The 22601-nt window shown below is 42.2% G+C and overlaps 1 protein-coding gene across 1 annotated transcript in view; it reads right to left on the bottom strand.

Moving 5' to 3' along the window:
- LOC145418457 (uncharacterized) overlaps positions 1-22601 on the bottom strand; it is a 149901-nt gene that overhangs the window by 76311 nt on the left and 50989 nt on the right. The window contains exon 4 of the mRNA XM_080286874.1: positions 13509-13526. Coding sequence (XP_080143000.1) covers positions 13509-13526 — 18 coding nt within the window. The remainder of the gene's footprint in view (positions 1-13508; positions 13527-22601) is intronic.

Consider the following 22601-nt stretch of genomic DNA (forward strand, 5'->3'; position numbering starts at 1 on the left):
GACTTTTTTGCTCATCGCACCTCAGGGGTGCGGTTTCAGGGGCAGCTCTCACCTTTTTAATCAAATCCCAATGGTACCCCCCAGGGGAGTGTGCTCAGTCCCCTGATGTTTAATATCCTGGTAGAGGATTTATTGTCAGTTGATTATGGCCCTGGTGTTAGGCTATTATGCTATGTGGATGACCTGGCCCTGGTTTTCTCGAGAAGGGACTGTTTCACCCAGGCCCCTGCTGCGATTTCTAGGCTGCACACCAACTGCAGTGAACTGGGGTTGAAAGTCAACTTCAAGAAAACCAGGTGCCTACCTTTCGGTCTCTGCCCTCCAGACTTTCCTCTGATGCTTGGTGGACACGCACTCACTATCGTTGCCCTCCACCAGTATCTGGGGGTCTGGTTTGACAGCAGGCTCACCTTTGCCAGACATGTAAGGTACATACGAGAGCAGGCTGCCACCCACACTGCTGCACTGCGCTTCCTTTCTTGGCGCAGTCTTGGGGCATCCTATGTTGTCCTCCGCACATTTTACACTCATGCTATTCGCTCTCTTGTCAATTATGGTGTGATCTGCCTCACTGATCATTCCCCACTTTCTGTACCATTCGGTCTCTGGAGGTGATCCAGAATGACGCTCTGCAGGTCATGTTGGGTGCTCCCCGCTGGACTCGTCTGGTCAACCTGTGCCTTGAGAGCTGCTACCCCTCCCTGAAGCATAGGATAGCACTGTGTGCAACAGCAGTGATGCTCTGGTTGATTCAACACCAGCCCCATCTCCCTGTCTCTGTACTTCTGAAACAGCTGTTAAGCAGGTCCCCCGACCTGCTCCAACAGAGGGATTGGGCTTGAGCCATGGCAGCTGTTATTCATGACTTGAGGGTGGCACAGGAGGTGTGTCATGATCCCAACCTGCCTTGTCCAGGTTATTCCACTCCATCCCCCTGGACACCTCCCCCATTTAAGATTTTGTTCCCAACTGAGACCAAACCTCGCCATTCCATTCCTGCTATCCTCCGGCAGGAGGGACTCAGTTGGGTTGCCACCCTGAACTCCACTGTTTTGGCGGCTTATTTCACAGATGGCTCAGTCTGCTCTGATGGTTCTGTGGGAGCAGCGTTTGCCCTTGGGGGGTATACAGAGTCCTGGCGCCTCTCCCCAGGGGTCTCTGCTTTTCAGGCAGAGCTGGTGGCATTACTTGGTGCTCTGCGCCATGCCCATCGCCATCACCATTGGTGTGTGGCTATCCATACGGACTCCCTATCTTCTCTTCAGCACCTGCAGATGTTCTCCCTTACGGAACATGTGTCATTACTCACTGAAAAATACACAGTGTCATCTCTCATAGTGCAACAGGGTGGCTTGGTGACTTTTCACTGGATCCCTGGCAATGAGCTTGTGGATGCGGCTGCACGCTCCGCTTGCTCCCTCCCTGAGGTCAAGTTCCAGCTCCACCTTAGTGCGTCGCATGTTCTCTCTGTGGCGGCCAATGCTGTTCGCAGGCTCACTAGGGATGCTCATCAACTATGTATAACTGAAGGCTCTTGATCAGCGGCCTGGTATGCCACAGCCACATCCTACGCTCCGTTTTCCATTCCCCATAGCGCACCCAATTATCTCGTTGTCAGGCTCTGGCGTTTACGATTGGTATTCCTGTGTTATCGTCAGATAGCCGGATTGGAGGTTGAGCCGTGTCACCACTGCCTGACGTGGTCTGCTGAGCCCCTCTGCCATTATCTCCTGGACTGCCCAGTCACTGCTTTACTCCGTGCTCATCCAGGTGGGAATTTTGCTTCTTCCAGCAATGCCATTACAGATGCCGCCAGGGTAGTGCGCAACACTCCCACTCCGATGCTTCTGGGTGCAGTAAGGGATTACCCTCCCCCTCACTGACCGGCATCATCATCGCCGATTTGGCACTGACAACGCTCTTGTGTATACTTTTTTTTTTCCCCTGGCTTGTCTGTGTCTCTATTATGCATATCTCTGACGGGCTCTCTGTTTGCCCGTGCTCCACCATGTGTGGGGCGAGTATTCACAAACACACTGATCTGCTGAGCCTTAGGTCCGTATTCATTGTGGCATCGGAGGCTTCGTATCACTGTTTACTGAGCACTTTGTTTTGCCCGTTAATTATCACTGCCTTATACGTTACTTAGAGAGCCTGAGTATCAACATAGTTTTCATAAAAATTATAAAGACATTGATGTGTAATGTGCAGAGTTAATCGCTATCGAAGAAGTAGTACAAAAGAACCCGAGGCCACTTTGAATATCAGCACTGGTCATTCGATGCTCAAAGTTGAAGTAGTTTCGTAGGCAACACACTCCTCAAAGTTATATGCAAATCGAGAACCGTCTGAGATAAAAGCCTATCCTCAAATAAACTAATATGCCCACCACTCATCTCCTCCGTGATTTGTTTTCATCTTCCTCAAACTGATGATATACCATTCTCGGTTTCGTAATCCATGCACTACTACCTTCACGTGTCATTCATGTGGTTAATCTTACAGCAATACTACGGTTACATTCTTTATTTACTTTACATTTGTTGTTCATGGAGTGTTGTATACACTGAACAGTTAGGCCTATAAAGTCTGCCATCAACCCATTCTTAAAATGCTGGTGGTCTTTGTCATTGTATCATAACGTGTAAGGATTTCGTAAGGTGGGAACTTCAGGTACGATGGGTGCCAAGCAGACCGATAGCACTTTAATTTCTATATTATTTAGTGGATAATGCTTTCCTCTTTTAAGACCTTCATTCAAGCGTTATGTCCATTGCTATGAATTATTCGCTATACACGACATGAAGCTAAGGGAGTTATATCTGGAGAGAGAGAGAGAGAGAGAGAGAGAGAGAGAGAGGGAGGATTTGGTGTACCAACCCCTGACGCGTATTCACGGCTTCTGTGCCAGTGATGGTTACAAAGGGTATTGAAGCAAGGGATGTCGATAATTATTTTAGTGGGTGTACTTCCGTTACTCTACCTCGATCTGTATGCCTGAGTGCGTATTCTCTCACCCCGTATCTTACCTAGGAATTTGGGTTGTGATAGTGATGATAATGACCATCCATTATTGAAGATTGTTAGTCTTTTCATCATGGTCAGATCATCGTGTTTCTTTAGTATCATCAGGTAAAAATGAATAAATAAGTAAATAAATAGTAAATATTGTTGAATCCTGGATAACAGTTTACAAAAGAATCTCTCTGCTGTTCATGGTTAACATACACAAACTTATGATCCAATCTCTGTCGAATTCTCAGTCAAACAATAGAATATCTGTAGAATATGGTGCTAGACACGAAGAAGTGCATAGTGAAGGATGTCAAGCTGATGAGTTGCCTTTTACTGTCACTGAGCTACTTGAAATTGGCTGCAATGAACTAAATCTTGGCCAAGTTACCGTAAAAAGAGGATATCAGTAAATTTACAGATCGTACTGAACGTAGCATTGTCCTTCCTTTTCCTTCTTTTTTTTTTCTCTCTTTATCCAAAACTTACCCATCTTATCCTTCCAGTGTCATTCTGTCCACTCATCTCCAAGCACTCGTGAGTTACAGGGAGAGGAGATGGAGCCGAAGGAAGGGTGATGAGAGGAGAGAGAAGAGATGGCAACACCAACACCTTCAGCAAGGGGCAGTATTTCATAGCTCTCATATATTATTCTTGCTGCTGTTAGTCGATTTTAGGTCACTGAGAGTGAATCATAGGAGCCTCAGTGTTAATACTGTCACCACCAAACCTCTCATTCTTAGGATCACGCTAGTCGATTTTTTTAAAGGAAGAGTTTAAAGATTAGATCCGTAAAACTTGTCCCATCCGAATGTAACTGAACAAAAGGAAAGGCAAATTAAAGATTCGTTCACTTCGCAATGCCTGGAAACATTGCACTTTAGAGACTGGAGGTCACAGGCAGTGGTAATTAGAGAAGAGAAAACAGTTCCAGAATTGACCAGTTGCACACACAAACGCGCAAGAGCAATGGTTAATACGTGCATTAGAGGTAGAAAAAGGGAGACAGTGTGTAATTAAATAGGTGCTGTGTGTTCACCTTAGCGGGGGAGGAATGCAAGCTGGGAATTTGGAAGACACTGAGCAGAACAACAGAGACAGCATTCTGGTGAAGAGAGAGGCTAAAGGTGGTCAGTGAGATGAGGAAAGCTGTTGAGACGAAAAGCGATTGTCTATACACTCCTTAGAAGCTTTAGATTAAAAAAAAAAAACTCTCCCGTCACACACACACACACACACACACCTGAAAACTGTCCTCTTCACATGGGAGATAAAGCCCCCAGTATCAAAGCAGCAACTGAAAGGAGATGAAAAACACACTAAGTCGATCTAACACACCTTCTCTCTATGATGCTGCTTTAGTATGAAAAGTGATGTGATCTCTCAAAGGTAGATCATGAGAAAAATGACACCAGCAATACTGAAAAATTATGAAAATTGTGTTGAAGGTGAGGGGATAGTCTTGTGGAAGATTGCGTCGAGCTGAAAAATGTTTGAACTGAGTTTCCTTGGCATCAAAAGCAACAGTTTTGCCCAGTCAGAAATAAGTGATGAATCGGGGGTCAAGCGTGCCATAGCCTCATCCCGTGGTTGCTGAAGTGACTGTTGTGAAGGACTGCGTGAGAAGCGGGTTGTGAAGTGATGGGTTGTAAAGCTAGATATACAGTTCTAAATTCATAGATGAACAGATAGAGAGGAAGGACAATCTCTAGAATGCCAACGTTGTGAATTTTAGAGGAAGAGCGGTGGCCGTCTACAACTCCAGCTATAGAACGACTGTAGAGGGACTTGAGATGCAATCACAGAAAGAACAAGAAGCGGTGACAAGGCACAGCAAACCCGTCCCCGGTGGTCATTTTCATGCTGACGTATAAACATAATGGGATAACTAGTCAATGATGTCGCATATCAAAACTGGAGTAAATAGGGTAAAAATTAACGATTTTATGCCCATTTGAAATTTTAGATCCGACCCACCTGACACTGATCCCCCAACTGCTAAATGGGGTGTGACTCCCCTGATGTAATGAGGGATGTTATAGGATGCAAATGTGAAAGATGCACATTTAGATTTTGGATTCGTGTCGGTATGACAAATCTGAAAGGAGTTATGGCGAAAAAAACGATTTCTTCCCGTCCCCATTTTTGGAGCCTACAGCCTGGGCCTTGGCTCAATTTGGCCCAAAATTAAATCAGATGATCAGAAGGTCATAGCCCATCATCCGTGTAATTTTAGTCAAAATCGCACCAGTTGTTTTAGCGTAAGGTTGTTAACAGACAGACAGACAAACAGACAGACAAACCGAGTGAAAACAATACCCATCCCCGAGCCCCTCCGAAGTGGGGACGAGTAATGATAGAAAGCGTTAGGGAGCAGTTTAGAAACAGACTTGTGCCAGACTCCGTCTAAAGGCTTTGAGATGTCTCCCTCAATAACAAAGGTTTCGCAGAAATCCACAAAGGGGACGTCCAGAAATGTAAGATACATTTTTGTAAAACAACATTACAGACTCCATCAAGACCATACGCCTTATTACTATTGAGGCCAGTGAAGACAATATACTTCTTTTGCAGAATTTTTAATGACACGTATGAGAAACTTAATGGGGAGGAGATGGTGGAAAAACACTGGAATCACCCATATTGTTGGAATAAAAAGTCTAAGCCTAGTTCGGCACTATCAGCGGTAGGAACAGCAACATAGCCATCAAAGTGGAAAAGAGTTGGGAAGGGGTAAATCTGTTTTTTTTTTTTTTTTTTTTTTTTTTTTTTTTTTTACCGTGATGTTCGAAGAAGCGAAAGGAGCATGAGACGGAAAAATTGTGGCATTTGTGGCGGATAAAGTTCCAAGAGATAGTCAATAATACTGCCTGAGGGCCATAAAATCGTCAGCTTCAAAATGCCACAGATACAGAAAATGAATCAAAGTAGTATGATAGTGATGGTATTATCTTGCATTGGTATTATCTTGCATGCTGTTGGCGCAAATTGTAACAATATTAGGAAGAATTATAGATAGCATGCAGGAGAATATTAAGGTGTATTATGAACGGTTTTCTTTAATGAGCTATGAACTTTTCGTCACAATGGTGTACTTGTTTATTTTACCTTAAAAGCTGGGTATAAATAAGTAATTGATTTAACTGTCGCTTTCATATATGCACTTACATCAATTGTTTAACTACACGACCATTGATTTTAGCTCTTACCCTCTTTCACAGAAGTGCCGTGCTATCAGTAACTCAAGTTTGGTAAGGCATTTATCTACTATATTCAGATTTTGCAACTCCACTGAAAGTATTCTTACATATTAACTCCGTTTGCATAAACAACTATGGTGAAACAGTGTCACCTTGCCTCACACCCTCATTATGGTGACCTCAGTGTACTCCTTTCATCAATACCCGTCGCCTCTCTAAACTTTCTGATGCTCTTAAGATTCACTCTCAGCTGAATGTAATCGTCTGGTATTAGTTGGAACAGAACACTAGAGCTGTATCGACCATGAGAAGGTTAATGGTGACATTATTAAAACTCAGGCTACTATGATTTAATTCCAGCTGGTGTTGGCTGGAATATAAAGCTAGAGTAGTTTTGACCATGACATGACTAATATAAACTGAAACTTAGGCTCGTAGGGCTCACTTTCAGTTTTAATCTTCTGAAGTTAGTTGGAACAGAATACTAGAACTGACCCAAGCATGTGAGGGTGGTGACAACGTGAATACTGTCAGCCTCCTCTAACTCACTCGTGGCCGAATAATATTGTCTAGTGTTACCTGCAATAATTTACTGCACTGTTTTCACCTTCACTTGGCCTATATCCTTTTGCAACTCATTTCCCTCAGCTCAGTGGCAGATAAGACAATGGTACAGCTCTACGCCCTTTCTAAAGCACCTTTTCGTGGCTGGCACCATAATCTCGTGTTAAGTTCTTTTACGACTCGGCTCTCAGTTTTAGGCCAAGTTAAAGTAAAAAGAATATAGAGAAGACGTGATGATGATAGAATTAAATGCTCCTCTGGGACGTACTCAAGAATGCTTCATGCTAGTGAGGGACGCCTTCATGTGGTGGCACCTATATGGAGGGGCAACTCCCCTGCCTGGTTATACAAACGTCCCTCAACTCCCTCCCTATCCCCCCAAAAGGTTCATATTCAGATAATCCTGTCGCAGCAACAGCAAGAAGAAATATGAACTTATAATGTGTTTATCTATTTGTCTATCTATTGCCAGACGCCTTAATCCCATGAAGGATGGTTACAAACAAATCGTCCCCACGTCGCCATGTCCTCTGCCATTTGGGGACACCCATCATTCACTCACTCGATGCAGGGCTATCCTTGGGTGACTGTACACTGGGTAACAAGACAAATTATTTCTATAAGCAAAGAAATAATTTACTACGCTGGATGGTAACCATATAACCAAATCACGCGTGTTCCATACCTACAGTAGTGTGGATTGGAGGAGAGCTAGTGTCCCATCCAGTAAACTTAGCTAACTAAAAATATAACCAAGATGACTTTGATAAATACACAAATAGATTCCATGTTATTTAGGTGATCAACAAGGTATTTGGATTCTTATTTCATTAATATGTAACCCCTTGACTGCTATGATGTAATTTTTATATTGTTCCTGCTACTCGAATTTACTGATGACTGTCTTGAGCTTAAGAATGAAAGAGTTAGACTCAGTCTCTATTAGCCCCTTCAAAACTACATTTCTCTCCTTAGGGTGAACATAATCTTCAGGAGGCTGCAGGAATAAATGAAGGAAAGGTTTTCCGGAGCTGAATGCTAATCGCCCGTCAGAATATGCTGTTGGCCAAGTCCAAGATTTTGGCCATAGCTTGATACCCTGAAGGTTTTATGTTGATAGCTCAACCCATTCGTGAGATATAATGATGCTAAAGGCGGGCGATAAAAACTAGTTGACCTTTGACAACCATTTTGGTGACCTTGACCTTGACCCCGAGTGCCCATTTTCGAACTTGTCCAGAACTTTGGCCAGATCTTGATACCCTAAAGTTTTCATGTTGTTAGCTCAAGCCGTTCAAGAGATATAATGGGAAACACACACACACACACACACACACACACACACACACACACACACACACACACACAGAGGCAGGCAAAAACGTTATCGCTCCGCCTTCTAAAGGCGGACTATAATAAATAAATGTTGTCTATCTCTCTGGGCTATGAGATGGTTTGGCCTTGTGGAGAGAATGGAGAATGAGAAACTGACTAAAACAGTGTATGTGAGTGTTGCGAAGGGGGACAGGAGGAGGGAGAGACCGAGGATGAGATGGAGGGATGGAAAGGAGAGATATGTGAGGGAGGGAGGAATGAGTTGGAGGAGGGGCAGCCAAATGGCAGAGAACAGACCGACGTGGAGGTGATCAGCTTATTGCCACCCCTTATGGGATTAAGACGTCTGGCAATGTATCTATCTATGTATGTATCTATCTATCTATCTATCTATATACATAGATAGATAGATATAGTTTTAATCTCGAATTGGCTGGCCACAAACAAATTGCCTCTATATAACGCTCCTATACTATAAAGCTGTCCACCCTCCATCTCTTACCACCCATACTTCCCGTTATGGAGTTAAATATCCATGGCCCTGGGAGTGAAATTCTCAAATCTACAATCGATTCCCTGTCGTAACTCAGATTTTCATCTGCAGGTAAGGCAAGGAGACACTAGGATCTGAAATTATGTCTTGTTTTTCCCACCAAAATACATCCTAATTAGGAGAGAAAAATGATCTTGCACTTTTCTTTTTCTCCAGGAAGGACAAGGGAAAGAGATTATAAATGCTCCCCCATGTCACTTGTTCTTCCTGCAAACGAAAATCTGAGTTACAAGAGGGAATTCCTCAGAGATATGTTCTTAATTACAGTCGATTCCTTCTGTCAGCCATGATTTATTTTCGCAGGAAGAACTAGATATAAGAAAGCTGCACTATCCATTCCTTGTCCTTCACTCTAAAAAAAAAAAAAAAAAAAAAGAGAAAGAGGTACATTTTTACTATAATTTTCCTCCTGTAACAGATTTCCTTTTTTTTTTTTTTTAAATCGAAAAGAAGACATGGAAAAATTCAATTCCAACCTTCCTGCAGAGAGAATGCTGGGTTACGGCAAGAAATCAGGCGTAAATACGTTTAAGAATGCCGTCCCAAGATACTGAGACGGAGGGGAAGGGGTGAGACAGCTGAGTAATGTGAGTAATTTGGTCAAAATCCGTTAGGGTGGGGGGGAAACGGGACCACTTGGAGAGAGAGAGAGAGAGAGAGAGAGAGAGAGGTTTAAGTTAGAATTGGCTAGGTTTGAATGCAGGTAGCGAACGTTGTTAGGATATAGGTGAGATTACGTTAGTTAGGTTAGGTTGGGTTAGGTTTGGCTTTATTGTAGGTAGCGAGCATCGTTAGGTTGTAGGTAAGGTTATTTAGGTTAGGTTTGGTTTGAGTGCAGGTGGTGAGCGTTGTTATGGGCGAGATTAGATTTGTTTGGTTAGATTTGGTTTGTTTTGAATGAGGTTGGCGATCGTTAAGTTATTAGTGAGATTAGGTTAGAGAGGTTAGGTCAGGTTTGGTGTGATGTGTGTGGTAAGAATTAGTTTTAATGCGGGTTTAGGGCACTGTCTTCTAGGCAAGACATTTGACCTGTCTTCGGTATGACGTAGAAAAGGTGATTTTAAGATTTCATTATATACATATCTCGCTAATGTATTTCCTTAAGGTATGCTTTAGTAATCAAACATTTAAACAGCTACAAGCTCTCAGCTTCTTACTGGTAATAAACATTGAATTTAACTTCTAGACCTTCTTGTATTCTCTCTCTCTCTCTTTCTCTCTCTCTCTCTCTCTCTCTCTCTCTCTCTCTCTCTCTCTCTCTCTCTCTCTCTCTCTCTCTCTCTCTCTCTCTCTCTCTCTCTCTCTCTCTCTCAAGTTCCTCAAATGTATATTAACATTTTCAAATCAACTCAATGTGATAATTTCCTTTTAGTTTGGTATCTCTTGCGTTTCTTTTACTTTTAAGATTATATGCATACTGTATTGAATTCAGACGCCATGCGATTCTTGTAAAAGTAAATTATGCGAATGGCCTTTTCAGTGGGATGTGTCTGAGCTCCAAGCCGTATTCTAAGTCTCACAGGTGGCTACGTAGCACCTCTTCCTAAGCGATTTATTTAGCACAATTACAACTGAAGTCTTCTTTGTGGTGTTTACGTCGCTTTCATGTCGACATACTTTGCATCAGTGAAATACAAGAGGATAAGGAGTGCAAAACAAATCGCTGAGTAAAAGGTGCTACAAGCCTACAGCACCACTTAAGAATCCATTCCAGGGCATTGAAGACTTCATAGCACCTATTCCAAAGCGATTTATTCTCCACTCTATCCTCCAGTATGTTACTTATGCACACTGTGTTGATACTAATATTATATAAATAACAAGCCAATAAATGTTCAGGTGTAACATGCAAAATAAATCGCTTATAAGGAGGTGTTACGAAGCTTCCGATGAGACTTATAACACTGAATTGCCCGACCCCATGTTCCGATTATTAGGACGGACTTTAGATGGGTCTGGATAAGAACTACATCTTAAAATCAATTCTGACCAGTTTTAACAACGATATTGAATATGCAGAGTGTCGCCAAAATAGAAAATCAACTGCTGGCGTGGTCACGTGTTTCACTTTACCATAATGTGCCACGTTAACTCTGCCATCCATACCACTAACCACCAGCTAATGTCCACTGACCTGCCTTGCTTCATCACAGGAGGCTACATTTCATTAGGACGCCGACAGACTGGTGTATTTACCATCTGGAGAAGTCAAAATTAAGTCCATATCAATCAAAATACCTTGACAACAACAATACTTAATCTTGGTTAAGCCTGATGAAGATTTAGTTTCGTTTTAAAGTCGGTACTCGAGAAAACGGCATCAGTATGCGTTATCAAGATAAGTCAAACTACCAGTATCTTGACTTTTAGCATCGTGAAAATCCGCCTCCTCGCCATGACGCCGGCTGTGAGGGCAATGGCTGGCTATCAATCATGTGGGTAACTGTAGCGGTGGTGTGGGTACAGTTACAGGAAGCAGTGCAGGGGAAGGGCGGTGACTCTGATATGTATCTATGGTGACTGATTTACCTACCCATATAACTCTTCCCGCTCGCTGCCGCATGGAGTCATTTCTTAACACTTTCAAGACAACCGGGTATTTCCTCATATTACATTTATTTATATATTCATTTATTCTACACTACTCATAAAAGGGGTGTCAGCAAGATTTTAGTGGTAGATAAGGTTTTGTCTAGGTTATGGTTGGAGCTTATACAGTGACCTGACTGCCTTGGGATAAAGCCAAAAATAATCAGTGTAGATAATTTCAGCATCCTTGTGGCTCAAAACTCGCAAGTGGTCAGTTATGGGACAGGTGTCATGTACTGGTATTGCAGCCGCTGTGTGATTGCATGGTGCTGTTTCGATCCTTTTATGAGATTACGTGGTACTGTTTCGGTCCCTTTTTATTCAGATACCTAACCTAACTTAATATTTTGTGACATTTCTGCCTAACGTGTTTGGTGTTGTAACCCATATTAATGAAGTCATTTGGTAGAAATGACAAAAAATATTAGGTCACGATAGGTATCCGAATAACAATGAGCCGAAACAGCACACCATGTATTCTCAGCACGGCTGTAATCTCAACACGCGACACCGGTCACACATAGCATATACAAACATAAAAAAAAAAAAAAAAAAAAAAAAATCAAAGACCAAACGGATACAACCTTCTTTTGTGCATGAACTGCACAAAAGGGTGGGGGGGAAACGGGACCACTTTGAGAGAGAGAGAGAGAGAGAGAGAGAGAGAGAGAGAATATTGCCGAGCCGTCAGTGATAAAATGCCATCTAGAGCGCTACGAAATTTAGAATGAGACACTCGCCCTCTAATATATATCTATATCTGTATCTATATATCTATCTATCAGTCTACCGTATATAGATCTGGTTTCTTGAAAAAGGGCCTTTACATCATATTTCCCTTTTATTCATTCTGTTCTTTTATAACTGTTATTCCACTTTTTGTAGCCCACAAGCAACAAAGTAGAAATATTGCCTTATCATTATTCCTTTAATAGTATTATTTTGCTTTCAAAACGTTAACGAAACATACTGTAAATAGGTAGTCTTCATTCAAAGTAGTTTTGGTAAGCAGAGGTACTGAGCCGAGTTACCCCTGACCCTAGCCTAGGTCAAATCAGCTACAGTGTATTGCACTCAATAATATGCACGTAAATGCTATACTCATTTCACTCTTACCTGGTGTGGGTTTTCGTCTTACTGCATAACTCAGCGGAAGAAAAAGACAATGCTACGCCACTGCATCCCTTTCATAGCACTTTTCATCACTAGCATTATATTCCACTGTTAATCTATTGTTGCCACTCAGCATTCAAAGTGGAGAGATGTTAGTTTTAGGTCAAATTAGAATAAAAAGAGAATAGTATGCCTTATGCAGAAAGAAACTGACGAGGAAATGGTGCTATACTCGCCGCCAATCAACTTGTCCCTAAAGCAACACCCTCTCAGTAACCATTCAAAGCTCATGGGTCATTGTAATATTCAGGACACATCTTTTACCTTAACTTGGTCCATACTTTCATCCTTTTGCAGCGTATTTCACGTAGGTTAGTGGCAGAATAAAATAAAAAATGTGGGTCTGCATCCTTTCCATTGCACTGCTTCGTGACTAGCATCGTATTCACTTTTTATAACTCAGTAGTCCAAATGGATAGATGCCAATTTTAGGACAGCTTAGGGTAAATAGGGTATGGAGAGATGCCAGTTTTAGGCCAGCTTAAATAGGGTATGGAGAGATGGAAATTTTTGGCCAACTTAGAGTAAATAAGACATGGAGAGATGCCAATTTTAGGCCAACTTAGAGTAAATAGGGTGTGGAGAGATGCCAATTTTAGGACAGCTTATAGTAAATCGTGTATGGAAGGATGCCAATTTTAGGCCAAGATAGAGTAAACACGGTATGGAAAGATGCCAATTTTAGGCCAACTTAGAGTAAATAGTGTATGAGAGATGCCAATTTTGGGCCAACTTAGAGTAAACTGGGTGTGGAGAGATGGAAATTTTAGGCCAACTTAGAGTAAACAGAGTATGGAGAGATGCCAATTTTAGGCCAACTTAGAGAAAAAGTGTATAATCATGAGAATACCTAATGCCACAGATCACCATGTCATCACTAGGAAATAAATGTCACAGTGAATAAGAGCCTAACAGGAAAGTGTACACCTACGGACAACTGGATTGGAACTGAGAATAGCAGGTCTCATAAGCCCGTATTTTCGCCGGGTGAGGTGGGTTCCTAGCACCTCTTCTTTAGCGATTTATTTATTTATTTATTTTTTTTTATTTCATTTTTTTTTTTTTTTTGCATGGGTGGGTACTATACTTTTTTACGTTATCTGTGCAGAGTATGGCGATGTTGGAAGGATTTATGTGACAAAGAATAGAGCAATGGGGTGTAATAATCAAAATAAATCGCTTAGGAAGAGGTGTTAAGGAGCTTCCTTAGCCGACGTAAATACGGACCATTGGGTCGTGTTCTATGAGACTGAGGATATCGTAACAGTTCTTCCTTTTGCAATTTATTCTGCACTTTAAGCCTCATACTGATGCAAACTGTATTATAAAACGATGTAAACAAGACAACAGAAAAGTTAGTCTTAATGGTCAAATAAATCAGTAAGGAAATGGTGCCACGATACCTCCTCTGCCGCTGTTAATATGGCCTCCAAAGCGACGACGAGGCCAATATTTACTTCACAATCTCCTCCAGTTCGTCGTTTTTTCTCTTTTCCACAAGCTAAATTTTTCCTTGTGTGGGTTGATTTGATGTTGAAGGCTATCGGGAACGTATTTCTAGATATTAAATTAACCTCATCTATCCATGCCAAGATTGATAATAGCGTATTCAGGTAGCATTTACTTCGTTTTACACAAAAAACATTGGCGCCCATCTCCCTCCGAAACCACCTCGTCCTCTCCTGTACATTGTTTATCTTATTCGGGAACGGCTGAAGTTAGTTTAATATCTAAAAACACGTTCCCGATAACCAGCAGCATCCAGTCATCCCACACAGGATAAAAACAAGTTGGTGAGGAGGAGGAAAACCGCCAGGAGCCAGTAAACATAGTGACTAACGAGAATACTGCTCAAGGTGTCAAAACTGTCAGACCCACCGTGACCTCCTCCAGTGTGTTGTGTGGGATCGATAGACTCCTCCACCAGGATGTGCAGGTAGCTGGTGCCCCCGTAGGTCAGGCCAGAGGTTAGCTTTCCATTCACTTGCTCGTCACAGTAGCTACATCTTGCCAGAAGTAAAAACAACCAAACCACTGTCACTTGAAAGGTTCCTCTTTTGTGTCTTTTCATCATCGCTACGTGCTTTGGATTTTCTTCTGACTCTCCCCAGACTATTTTGTCTCAGGTTGATTCACAACAACGGAAGTGTTAAAGATTCTTACTGCGACTTCTACACAATGATTTTCTTGACTAAGTCGCTTTGCTCAGCCAAAGGGTTGGGAAATAGATACTGACTGCTTCACTAAGGTTATGTGAAGCTGTTTTGTACTGTGTGGATTATGGAAAATACACTTCTTACAAAACGAAATATTAAAATTCAGTCCATGTGAAGTATCGCAGGTTAATACAGATAAATTCATTCCTGTGTGTTGGTCACTCCTGCGTTATCCACAGTTTTCACAAATATTTTTTCCTCACGTGTCCAAATTTGTTCCAGGTAAGTGACATGATGCTTCCTTTCGTACTGTATCTAGTTTAGTAAAAGTGTGTGGTTAGCCATGGCACGAGATAAGGTTAGTCGTGTGTGAGGCTCGTGACACACACGCACACACACATACACACCACTGTCACCCTCGCCCTCGCCCTCACCCTCGGCTACTTCCCTAGTCAAGTGTATTCAGTGTCCCGTTTCACCTGACGTCACGTCCGCAACACACACAAACACCTGGTGACAACAGTTCCGGCCTAGTTATTATAGGACTGCCATTCAGATATACAGAACAAAAAGGCTTGTCACGGGCACTGGACTCTCCATTCAGAACTCTTCATAATTATTGTAGTCTAAATCCAAAGAGAACCGTGTGTTGTACCTCGTTATTCTGTAATTGCGCAGGTCATTGGTACAGGGACATTCCCCAAACCTTTTTATATCCTCACCCCCATCCTCTGCACCACCCTCACTCTCCATCTCACCTCTATCCCCAGCACTGCCCTCACCCCCCACCTCACCACCACCACACCACCAATACCACCCTCTCCCTCTCCTCCACCAACTCCCTCCTTCGTAGTCCCACTTTTACCCACATAAGCGGTCATCACTGTCCGTTTTTCATTTTCCTTTCAGTTTGTTCTCTCCTCATTCTCTTCATTTTCCTACCTCGTTATATTTTCCTTTCTTTATCTTACACTAGTTTTACCTTCCTCCTGTCTTCAACTACAATCACTCATCAATCGAACGCTCTCCCCCTCTAAGATAGAGGATAGGGGTGAGGGTCCCAGAAACAGGAACAGTAAACTATATAAGCTGGAGAACTGTCCAGTAGGGGGCCCAGTGAAGGAAACAACCACCCACTCGTCATTGGAGATTATTGGCTCTACTTCACAGGTCAAAAAAAAAAAAAAAAAAAAAGGTTTCATTATGCCTCTGAGATAAAGCTAAGCTGAAATTTGTAGTGTTTCTCTCGTCGTACACACTCTACACTCTTGAGCCACAGAGTCTGCCTACCCTCTAATGCTCCCCGTCGCGGAGTTGTAGCCATAGTTTTACATCAGAGGAAAACCTGGGTCTGTTGAGGTGGTTGTTCGAAGCTTTGCTAGACTTTACGAGCAACAGATCGCAGCTTCTGTTTCTCGTACAATCTACAGAAAGCTGAGCACTACCAACAACAGTTTCGGTGTGAAGATTAGAGCAGAGGATGATCAATGACTGTGGCTTGCTAGTGGACACCTGCCTACCGACATCATCTATCCATTAATATCCTCCGTCAGTTCTTTTTCTCCTCAGATACATACCCCACACATTTACACGCATATTTTCTACGACTCTGTCTGCCGTTAAACTCTCTCACACATACCCTTGTTACCAACCTACTCACCTCCATTCTCTTCATGTCACCATAATTATCATGTCAACACTCTCTCTTCTACTCTTTCATCAGCAGACATCCACACTCCACGCCCATTAGGTATCATTACCATTTTATCCCACTTGTCCTGTTCCTCTGCCTCAAGCCTCATACTAGTATTTCTCGTCCCCCATGCATATTCTCCTCTCTTTTTCTTTGCGTATCCGATTCCGGCCATAAAATATATTGATATTTTCCCGAGGCCCAGAAATCCTCTTATGTGTTACTATTCGTCACATATCACTACTCCAGTATTAGACCCATAGACTCCCTGTTTTATTTTCTGTGGGATTAGTAAACTCTATGTCGTATTTCCTGTAGGATTAGTAAACTCTATGTCGTATTTCTTGTGGGATCAGTAAACTCTATGTCGTATTTCTTGTGGGATTAGTAAACTCTATGTCGTATTTCTTGTGGGATCAGTAAACTCTCTTGGGTATTTCTTGTGATATTATTAGACTCTGGTGTATTTTCTGTGGCATTATAAGACTCCTTGGTGAATTTCTTGTTGGATTAGTCAACTCCCTGGTGTATATCTGTGGGAATTAGTATACTTCCTGTCATATTTCTTGTGGGATTAGTAAACTCACTGTCATATTTCCGGTGGGATTAGTGAACTCCTTGGTGCATTTCTGTGGGGATTAGTAGACTCCCTGGTGTATTTCTTGTGATATCTGTACAGTGTGTACTCCCTCGTGTATTTCTTTGAGGATTAGGACACTACCTGGTGTATTTCTCTGGAGGATTAGAACACTTTCTGATGCACATTTGTGGGATTGGTGAATTCCCTAGTGTACTTCTTGTAGGATCAGTAGGCCCCCTGATGTATTTTTCGTGCTATATGTACTGCACTTTCCAACTTGCCATATACAAAACAAACTGTTAAGGAAGAAGTGCGAGAGTGCCACTGAAGCTATCGAGAGTAAGGCTGTCAGGTCCCTGTGGTTAAATGTGCTCCTGCTTTTTGACAACAGTCTTTAGAAATACCTTAAGATAATTTGGCTGCGTGGACAGCAAATGAGAGACTGGCCACGAGAGCTATGACTGATGAAGAAAGAAGGAATGAAAGAAAGAAAGATCGAGAGTCAGAAAGAAGACAGAAGAACGAAACTAATATTGTTGCAACCAGATTTCATGACTCCTACAAAAGTTAGCGGGGCTTTGCGAGTAGCTTTGCACTTAAGTAGCGAAGGTCCTTTGATCCCTGTGCTTAGAACTGGGCCTTGCATGCGTTTTGTTGCGCGCGTCCCTATGCCTTATGTACGGGGTGCCAATTTGACCCAGCGCCTTCCCCACATAGTAATCTCTACCAAGTTTACTGATGGCAACCAGAATTGAGCTTCCCTCCCCCCTCCCCCATAACAAAATCCTGGTTGCGTCCCTGCATTGAACACTGAGTGACAGACGAACTAGAACAGTGAGGCTGGGAAGAAAGGAGAGTGATACAGAGAACTTTACCCCTTTTACCTTTTTTTGGCCCAGATTTTATACCTTTTGCAGCTTATTCCGTGTAGCTGAGTGGCAGGAAAAACGATGCTAAGGCTCTACGTCCTTTCTATACCACGTCTTTGTGACTAGCATCATATTCCATTCTGATAGGTGGTGGCGACCATCATCCACTCACTTGATGTAGTGCTACCTACCTCTTCCTTAGCCTTTATCATTCTTTTTCTGTGTCTGTCCTCCCCTCTTCCTATTTCTCCCATCTTTCCTGTCACTTCTTATTGCTTTTCTTTCCTGCACAGGTGGCTTTACATTGAGTGACAAGCCAAATGGTTTCCTGTAAGCCAAGAAACCATTGACAACTCTGGGTGGTTACCATATAACCAACCCATACGTGCTCCCTACGTGTCAACAAGTGGGTTGGTGGAGGGTTAGTGCCCCTCTCTGTAAAATAGGTAACTCAAAGTCAAGTGGCCACCCCTTACGGGATTATGGCGTCTGGCAATAGATAGATAGATCATATTCCATTATCAATTTTTTGCCACAACTCAGCATTCAAGTTGGAGAGATGGAAGTTTTAGGCCTTATTAGAGTAAAACGAGTAAAGGCAGAGAAAGAGAGTGGAGTATGTGAGGGAGGGAAGTTGGTATCTTGAGGGAAGAGGGATCGTTGCTGAGTAGGGACAAAACGCATGGATGTCCTTTATGTCGAGGCCACCCCTCACCGGATGTGGCATCAGGTCGACAGGTACATGGATACATAGATGGACAGATAGGCGTGCATATAGACAGACAGACAGACAATCAGATAGAGACAGACAGACAGACCGACAGGTAGAGAGAGAGAGAGAGAGAGAGACCTTGCAACACACTCAGGAAGTAAGTCAAACGGAAGAGAATGAGGGGTGTGACTGGATTACGTAAGAATTAGTAAGTGCCATTGATGATAAACGTCATTATTTAGGGAAACAGTCCAGAAATATGTTCCATGTACAAATATTACTTAATTCTGAAACCCAAATCCACAGTTTTTCCTTCCAAACTAAAATTAAGAGTATTTCAGTATCGCTGCACCGTGGAGTAAAAATTCTTGACAGTGAATGAGATAATGATGGAAGGAGATGTCTAACCACTGCATCAGGAGAAGGTCATTTTTTTCTTTTTTTTTCTTTTTTTTTAAATCCTTGCAGCCTCTAGAAGATATGAGGAGCTTTAAGAGAAACTTCGAACAGGTGGGTTTAGACAGATGTAGTTTATTTTTCTTTTCTTTCTTATCCTTCTTCTTTCTTTCTTTGTTATTATTATTATTATTATTACTATTATTATTATTATTATTATTATTATTAATTATTATTATTATTATTATTATTATTATTATTATTATTATTATTATTATTATTATCCTTCTTTTCCTTCTTCACTTTCATGTAGCCTACCGCTAAAGTCTTCTGTAGGCAGCAAGAATGAAACAGAACGACGCTCTAAGGCTCTAAGGCTGAGTTGATTGCCACTCTGCATGACACTCTCAGTCAGGAGGGCCAACGGAAGAGGGTGGGGAGGAAGGGCGCGGCGGAGTTACATAATAATTAACCTTTGGCATTCGTGATAGTTGTTTAAATTATCATGGCAACATTATGGAACTTTGCTGACCCTTTAACTGTTACTATTTCTCCTAGCTGAGCAAAATCGTCTGAGATAAGCATAAATAAAGTAACCAATTGCATCATTAACTGGGATTTAGTTCCCTGAGATTCTCTGATGATACAGTATGGTTGAGTGAAGATGAATGGGAGTTGCAGGGTTTGGTGAATGAATTTGGGGCAGTGTGTAGGAAGAGGAATCTGAAAGTTGATGTAAACAAGAGTCAAGTTATGGTGTTTGAGAGGAATGAAGTCACAGAATGTACAGTGAGGTTGGATGGTGAGGATATGGAGAATGTGAGTGCATTCAAGTACTTGGGTAGTGTGATGAGTAAGGATGGAACTTTGGGGGATGAAGTGCATGAAAGGGTACATCAGGGAAGGAAGGTTGTTGGTTCACTGAAAGCAGTGATGAGGAATAGGGAGGTGAGTATGGAAGTTAAGAAGTCACTGCATGATAGTATTGTGATCCCTACCCTGACGTATGGAAGCGAGGCGTGGACCTTGCAAGAGGGGAACAAGTCAAGAGTGAGAGCAGTGGAAATGAGTTACTTGAGAGGAGCATGTAGAGTGACATGGAGGGACAGGTTGACGAATGAAGAAGTGAAGGAACGTTGTGCGGTGGATGTGGATGTGGTTGAGAAGATTAGGAGAAATACACTGAGGTGGTTTGGACATGTGGAGAGAATGGAGAAAGAACAACTGAGTAAGAGGGTGTATGTAGGTGAGGTGGAGGGAGGGAGAGGGAGGGGTAGACCGAGGATGAGGTGGAGGGATGGAGTTGAGAGGTATATGAGGGAGGGGGGAGTGAGTTGGGGGAAGGGTAGTCAAATGGTGGGAGACAGAGAGACTTGGAGGCGTTTTGTCTGCGGCCACCGTTTGCGGGATTAGGGCGTCGGGCTATAGATAGATAGATAGATTCTCTTAACCCCCTGCATCTAAGGACTTTTTTTTTTTCTATTCTTTGCAACCCTGGACGAGTTTATTCAGCTTGGGAGAGACTTTTCGAATTGGGGAATTACATATAGCTTCCAATTTAAATAAAAAAAAAAAAATCGTCCAGAGATAGGAAGAACAAACAATAAGCATCATCTTAGCTCGCAAAACCCTTGATCGCTGGGATTTCTATGAGATGAACAAAGTACAAAAATACGCCAACAGCATAACTATTATTTTAGTGTCGGTTCAATTACAGTAGAAGGAAACTGTTTTCAGAGATGGAAGGGGATGGGTGAATTATTTTGTGAAGGTTTATGGTATTTTTTGAAGGTTTATGTTCATGGCTATTGACTGCACGAGAGCCATTAAGACAGATAGATAATCAACTTGGGCCATTTCTGATTGTGCAGGGCGATCATTCTTGAGTGTAAAGGAGCCAGCATCTTTCTTCTTCCTTTGTGATGCCTTCTGGTTCGCTGTTTTATATTTTTTAGCCTTTTCAAATCAATATCTTCTTCTGGAAAACTGCCTGCAATAATCAGTTTACATCAAGGCCTCCTACTGTACTGCCGAGCGAACAGGAACATTGGGAAAATAAAGAAAGTCGACCAATCAGACAGGTCCGAGAATCGAACTCGAGTTTTTATATTTTCTCTCTGGATGTGCTAACCAAATTACCACCAGCTCTCCAAACGCAGGAAGTAAGCCAAACGGAAGAGGGTGGGTGGAAGTCGAATTATATGGGAGTAATTTTTGGCAGTGTTGCAAACTGGAGTCAGAATGAAGGCAGCCGTTTTGCATTTTGATTTACAACAGACTTTAAGCCATGTTGGAACATTGCTGAGTCCCATTATTTACGTTTAGAATCAGAATTACATAAGCTGACGACTGAGAGCTCTTTATAATGGCATAAATAATAAATACAAAGTGATGGATTGACTATAGTCGCGACGCACGACGCTGAGGTTGTCATTATCGTACCCTGGCAACCTACCATTCAAAAGTGCGTCCGATTTCGTATCATATTATACACGAATCATATTATTATGCACGAATATATTATACACGAATCACATGCGTCTCATATTATACACGAAATCAGACGCGCTTTTGAATGGTAAGTTGCCAGGGCACGATAAGAACAACTCCAGAGTCGCGCGCCGCGACTACAGGAGTGTATGAGAGTGAGGCGCCTGGGAGAAGCTAAAAGAGACAGATGGAGGTGGAGAGATAAGGTGTGAGACCTTGTAGGAGAGAGAGAGAGAGAGAGAGAGAGAGAGAGAGAGAGAGAGAGAGACTGAATAGGAGAGAATGAGGTTGAGTTGGTTGGGAGGAGAAGGGGCATAGGGCGACATGGGGAGCCAATGTGCAAGAACACAGTATGTAATGGGGGATGATATTTAAGAAGGGGTCGTTAATGAGTAGGCAGAATTACGCCTGGTGGCTCTTTTTTTGTAATAACACGCCTCACAGGATTCGTCGTCAGGCAACAGGGAGACAGACATGCAAATAGATATACAAATCGATAGATAGACAGACAGAGAAAATTAAACAGAAAAAATATTAATATTTATAGATAGAAAAACAATTAAATAGACAAGACAGACAGGCAAAAACAGACAGCTAGACAGACTGACATATAGACTGATAGATATATAAATAGACAGATAGATGGACAGACAGACAGACCTACCGACAAAAACAGATAGATAGGTAGATTACCAACAGATAAATAGATAGACAGACAGTTGGATAGACAGATTGTGCAACATATTCAGGAAGTTATACCAGTGAAAGAGGGTGGGTGGGTGTCAGGACCAAGTTGTACTTTTTTTTTTTTAATGTAAGGAAGAAGGTACCAAAAGCCAGAAGCACGCAGGAATGTTCCCAAGATAAAACAAGAACAAGAAAACAGAGACAATGGTACTAAAAATATTGCAGATTGGTTCACTACAAACATTAAGTAATTTTCAAGCTAAGTTTTCCATCTGAACGAAAATTATATATTCAAAATTTAGTGTAAGTCCAATGATGACGGAGGTTTGAAGCTCTTTACAGTAAAATAAAGAACAGGGAATGAGAGTTGTTGATATGTGCATTATATAGCATGGTAATTCTGCAGTATCGTCACTCTGCTACATGGTCAGGAAGTACTGGCAGCGGAAGAGGGTGGGTGGGTGCTGAGGCAGCGTTGTATAGCACCAATCGACGGCCATTGTGTTTGACGGGGAATACCCCAAAGGAGCGTGGCCGCACTGTGTTGTGAACTGTCCATAGCTTGAATGAAACTATACCCTTTCTACTCTAA

This window comes from Coenobita brevimanus, chromosome 114 (genome assembly GCF_032717465.1).
Source record: "Coenobita brevimanus isolate Jiangsu-jjx chromosome 114, ASM3271746v2, whole genome shotgun sequence".
In the NCBI taxonomy this organism is placed as follows: domain Eukaryota; kingdom Metazoa; phylum Arthropoda; class Malacostraca; order Decapoda; family Coenobitidae; genus Coenobita; species Coenobita brevimanus.